General features: G+C 39.5%; 1 protein-coding gene across 1 annotated transcript in view; it reads left to right on the plus strand.

Moving 5' to 3' along the window:
- CDKL2 (cyclin dependent kinase like 2) overlaps positions 1-4,452 on the plus strand; it is a 48,155-nt gene extending 43,703 nt beyond the window's left edge. Inside the window, exons 13-14 of the mRNA XM_029927768.1 lie at positions 2,709-2,797; positions 4,102-4,452. Coding sequence (XP_029783628.1) covers positions 2,709-2,774 — 66 coding nt within the window. The 3' untranslated portion in view covers positions 2,775-2,797; positions 4,102-4,452. The remainder of the gene's footprint in view (positions 1-2,708; positions 2,798-4,101) is intronic.
- The last annotated feature ends 1,548 nt before the right edge of the window (positions 4,453-6,000 follow it).

The following is a 6,000-nucleotide window of genomic DNA, read 5'->3' on the forward strand; positions in this document are numbered from 1 at the left end:
CTAATAACTCATTTTCACATTAAGAAAACTAGCAAACTTTTCAATTTCCTGAGCCAACCATAAGTAGGTATAAACTTTGGATATGCATCATTGTACTTACAGATTTCTCACCTCTGCTTGATGCTAGACTTTTGTTTTGGAATTGAGGTCTCCATCCTCATTTCAGTATTTTCATTTCCTAGACCGCACCTGTGTGTTGCCTCCTTATATATGTGGATGCTTGTTTTCTACTACTGCACCTTCAATAATTTGGTAGAGCTCTAAAACAAGGGGAATTATAAATTGCTGAGGGTGACAAATTACAGAAGCGGACACAGTGGGCCTGAGAAAAGGTTTAGTGACTGCTATTCTTCGCCTTATCTCTTGCTAACAATTTCTGCAGCAATATAATCAAAACTAAACAAATTCCTATTGCATGAAGATTAATTACTATCACAGATTTTACTTTTAGGAACTACAGTGTCTCAAGACATTCTTTGTATGCTTCTAAACTTAAATTTAATGTGGATTTTAAAGGTGCAGAATTTTCTACTTGCTCTCTGTGAGTGTACTGTTGTTCAAAACCACTTTTCAGGGTTCACATAACGAAATCTTGTCTCAAGAAATGGAAGAAAGGCTTTGGTGGCCTTCATACTTCAGTATTTTTATTTGGTTGATTTGAACGATTCCTTTTATGGCTCTGCATTTTTACTCTTACTTGTTCATTTTCCGGTTGTATTTAAGATACAATAAAGAAGAAAGTAGGTATAGTGAAAAACACAAATTCATACCCAAATAACATGAGCTTATATGTGGAAAATGTCCGTGGGAAGAAAAGTAGCAGGAGACTGAAAGCAGAAGACTTCCTGGCAGAAGCTGTGAGCTTGCCTTGCACTCTCTTGTTATGAGAACATTCTCAGGCGTTTGAATTGTTTGTCTGTATGTAATGTTTTTCTCTAGCTGTTTTCAAGATTTTATCTTCATTGTTTTGTGTTTATTAGTTTGAACAAGATGTGTCTAAGCATAGTTTTCTTTGAATATATCCTGTTTGGCATTTGCTGAGCTTCTTGATTTGTAAATTTATCCCTTTTGCCAAATTTGGGGAGTTTTTGGTCATTATTTCTTCAAAAATAGTCTACTCTCTTTTTTTCTCAAGAATCCAATGACATAGATATTAGACCTTTTGGTATTTTCTACAAGTTCCTAAGACTCTGCTTTCTTTCATCTTTTTTTCTTTTTCTTATCTTGGCTCTTCAGTTTGGGCAATTTATATTGATTTATCTTCAAGTCTTTTGACTTTTGACTTTGCTATTTACCTTCTGCTATTAAGGCATACAGGGAGATATTTAAATTTCAGATGCTTTATTTATTTAGAGAGAAAGAGAGAGAGTATATGAGCAGGAAGGGGCAGAGAGAGGGAGAGAGAGAATCCCAAGCAAGGTCTGCACTGACAGTACAGAGCCCAACGCGGGGGGCTTGATCCAATGAACTGTGAGATCAAAATCAGATCAATCTGTGAGATCAAAATGAGGACCTGAGCCAAAATCAAGAGTTGGATGCTTAACTGACTGAGCCACCTAGGCTCCCCCGGATACTGTATTTTTAAGTCCTAAAAATTCTACTTGGTTCTTTTTAGGGATTATATTTCTCAGCTAAGAATTTCTGTTTCTTCATTCATACTGATCCTGGGATGGCCCAAATATTGGAACTTTATAAACTTAATTAAGTTATACATACATATATAACATATATATATTCCTGCTTCTGTTGACTGCCGTTTCCTTTGAGAATCGATCACACATTCCTGAAACTTTTTATGACCAATAACTTTGATTGTATCTTGGAAGCTGTTAATGTTATGTTGTGTAGCTTCCAGGAGATTGTTGACGTTTTATCTCAGCAAGCAGTCATCGAAGTTTTGTTTGCACTGCAAATTCTGCCTTATCTCCTGTGGGAAGTGTTTCAAATCTCAGTACTCTAAGTCTCTGATATCCTAGTCTGCATCTGTCCCATGCCTGTGCGGCTCAGGGGTCAGCTGGAGGCTCGTGCAGGTGACTCACATCTCAGTTCGGTTCGCTGAGACTTTGCCGCTCTGGGTTTGGAGCTGCCGTACTCGTGCGCGCACCCGGAGCTGGGCTAGCCTCCCGTGGGCCTGAACACAGAATCAGAGTCCCCTGCTTCGGTTCTGTTGCCTCCAGGACCGCAGATATCCCCCATACTTTGTGGCCTGCAGGGACTCTTTTCCCTGATTTCTCCAGGATAACAAGGGAGTTTCTTTCAGACTTTTAGCCTCTTGCATTTCTTCGCTACTCTGAGACTAGGGCCTGCCTTTTGGGCAAAGTTACTGGAGTGAAAAACAAACAAAATTGGAAACCTACCCCCACGTGAAGGACCATATTTCCAACTTTTGACCCCTCTCCTTAATCTCTAGTTGTTTTTCATATTTTTCCCCAAAGTTTTTTGTTTGTTTGTCTGTGGTAAGTAGGAGAGATGGATTGTAGTGGGTTTACACTACTTTGGTACGTCAGAAGCATCTTTTAACACCGTTATCAACAAAGAGGTCAGAGAATAACAGCCCCTTACTTCATCATCCTCTTCTGTGCAAGCAGCTTGAGCTATGAATAGTTCATTCTAAACCCCTGCTTTTTGAACAACAAGAATTGGGATTTCGAGGGGAGCGGGACCTTTAAATTTTCGAGAATCTTTAACACTCGACTATTAACTTCTAGGTTTCAGGACCTCCCCTGTCAGATGATTCAGAGGCTGACTTGCCTCGAATGGAACACCAGCACTGAGAGCCATTTTGGTTCTGAACTGGGTATGTCTGGTTTCTCACACTTAATGCAAAGTAACCTTCCGTGGGAAATACCTTGTAGCTCGCTAAAGGCCAAATTCTGCAGCTCAGACATTCTCCAGTGATTGATTCTGCGAGAACACCTGGCAGAGAAAGAATTGTGCCACTTAACAAAACAGAAGGAATATTTGTCTTTGGGCTTTCATCCCTTTTCATAGAGCTTACAGCTTACAGCTCTTGCCCTTAAACTGATCTCCTGTATTTTATTGGATCCAGTAATGTGAATTCAGGGTGACGAGTGCAGTGGAAGGATATATACTTATCTTCCTTATCAGTCATTTGCCCTTTGGGCTCGTAAAGCAAGAAAGACGAAATGATTGCTTGGTAATCTTTTTCCCAATAAAGAGGGATCAGCACTATTCTGCCTTCCTTTATATATGTGTATATATATATATTTTTCTCCTGATGGACTTTATTACTGGCCTGCTACTCCATCGCAGTAGAAAGGCAGCTACAAGCCGCAGGCCTGCACCACGTGTCTGCACAGCAAATACATGACCCGCTGGCTCATGTTGCCGCCCCACCGGGGACCTGCCCCCATGAGAAATACATTTCAAAAATTTTTTTTACAAAAAGAAAACAGTAAATTAAGAATTTACTTGATTAAATACCAACAGTGACTTGAAAAATTAAGTGTCAATTTAAATGGTAACAGGATTGCCTTCCTTTTAAATATAACTAAAAAATGAAATATAACCAAAGATCAGATCTTTTGTGTGGCAATTTGCTATGTGACGTCAGACCAGTCATCTAATGTTTCATATCTTCTTAACTCTGTAAAATGGGATGATAGTAAAATCCCACACTCTCATAAATGTGTTGTTGGAATTAACCTGTTAATCTCCGCAAAGCATTTTAAATGTTGGTGACATCAAATGTGAATTTACCATGAAGTGATCAAATCTTAAGTTTTAATTGCTCATTGGCCCAGAGCCTTTCCCAGGCACTGGGAGAAGTCTTTGCAAGGCATTCCTGACACATACTGTATAAACTCTAGCCTCTATACAACTTGGATCTCTTTTGTCAAAACTAGTCATTGTTTACATAAAAGGAGATGGTGTGCTACACATGACAGTTTTGTTTGATAATTGTCCTAAAGGTTGTCTTTAAAATCTTGGTTTCGATGTTTACGGTCTCAAGTTTTCTTAGACTATGTGATACTTACAACATAAATGTATTCAATGTGAGAAAGCAGGTGAGATAGAACGCACTTTCTAGAAAGATTTTACATCAACTCTTTGGTTGCCTGTGTCCTCCTGTGCTTTCAGATGCCACTCCAGCCCTGGAGGTAACATTCGTGTGCTACAAAAGTGCTAACATCCTACAAAGAGAGACTTGTGGTTTTGGTCATTTACTTCTGAAATATCTGCATTTTCTGGGAAAAGCCTTGTCGAAGAAAAAACACAAAGACTTCCAAGTGTTTTGAAGGAAGATTGAACAAGTGCCCCTCCCCCACTGCTATCCCGTCACCGGTCAAGGCACTGTTTCTATTTCTAGCTATATCCAATGGAGGAATAGTGATGTGGTTCTTGTTCCACAAATGTGTATTTACTGTTAGTAGATTGTGATTTAAAATTACCCAAGATTAAAAATTCGTTTAAAAAGGGAGAGAAACATTATAACGGTTATGTTATTTATACATTGAACTTTCTGTGTCATCTGTACAAATGTGTGCACTTACTTAGGAATGGGTTTGGTGGAGGTAGGGGATTAAAAACTTGGATCATTTGAAGAAATGAAAAACTAGGATCAGTAAGAGAAAATGTTTCCTTTACCCTAACTTACCTACTAAGATACATTTGAAACGCTTCCTTGTTTTTAGGCTTTAAGGAGATATGTAACAGTTCTCTATGGCTAGACGTTTATCTTTGGTTTCTGTAATTATTGTGATTGATGTGTGATCATTTTACTATAGGAATCTAACCTCACTGCTGATCTTCTGTGAACCATACTGGTGCAAATTTCTCAAGGAAACCTTTTCATTCTAATGACTTAGTATGACTCTGACATCGGGAGGTCCCCTGTATTGTAAGGTTCTGGTGCTAGTGTCCCACATGCGGGAACACGGTTGGGGACCGAGAGCGGTGAAGGAGAATTTTGTAGGTCGACCTTAGCATTGAGGACTGCACTTCTCCCTGAAAAGGGAAGTATTTAAATACAGAACTGGGCGATGGAAAGCAGTGTTCCTGATTGACTAGGCCTGGTTACTTCTCTGTAGGCCAGGTACTATTGAGCTGAAGAGACTTTGGGGAGGGAATGTGCACTGTTACGGCCCTCACTCCGGTCCGCTGACAGTCGGAAGGTGGTATCAGACAGAGCCCACAGCTGCTCCTGCCTTCTCGTTCACTCGGACACACAGGCCGTCCTGAAGGCTCTTCACCAACCTGCAGACTATCTACCCGCATACAGCCCACACTTCTTTCCTCATGCCCAGTCTGTGACCTTCTGGTGGGAGGCTTATGCCAATTTGGCGGTAGGTTTTTGGCTTCTAGGTTGCCAGTCATGCTCTGGATTTATCATTTTAGAGAATGGTTGTTAAGGGGACCAGAATTTGTGTGGGTTTTTTGCCTTAAGCAGTCAACAGTGTGTTGTTTTTTTTTTTCCAAAAGGCATCGACTAAAACTTAACCCAGAAATTCAACCAGCTCTCTTCTCTATTACTCTGAGGAGCTTAATAGTAAAATTCTGATCTTAGATACTTTGTCCTCAAAAGAGCAGGACACTCAGGAGGAGACAAAAGGAGGGATTCCAATGTAGAAGTCTATAGGTGGTTCCGTTAAAATTTGGTCTTGATTTTGAAGCTGTTTTTAACCTCTGACCAGGTGTTTGACTAGATTGGTGTGGCTGACATGCTGATGACAGTTAATGTACAGGCTTCATAGGCTTCACATTAAGATATTGTTTTATTTTTACTTAAAAATATTGCCAATAGACTGTACAGTGTGGAGCAGACAATACTTCAAAGTCAGGTGGCTTTCCAGTTTATTTCAATGTTATTTTTATTTAAAGATCAGTGTAAACATGACACCTCAGTGTCTGAGAATCTAGGATCAGTTACCTTTTTGTCTGCTTTTGGTATATATTGCCTATTAAAACATTTTGTGAACTTTAGAATTAGGGAACTAAAAATAATTTACCATAAGTACAAGTTGAGATTCAAGGAGTGTA

Source organism: Suricata suricatta, chromosome 1 (genome assembly GCF_006229205.1).
Source record: "Suricata suricatta isolate VVHF042 chromosome 1, meerkat_22Aug2017_6uvM2_HiC, whole genome shotgun sequence".
In the NCBI taxonomy this organism is placed as follows: Eukaryota; Metazoa; Chordata; class Mammalia; order Carnivora; family Herpestidae; genus Suricata; species Suricata suricatta.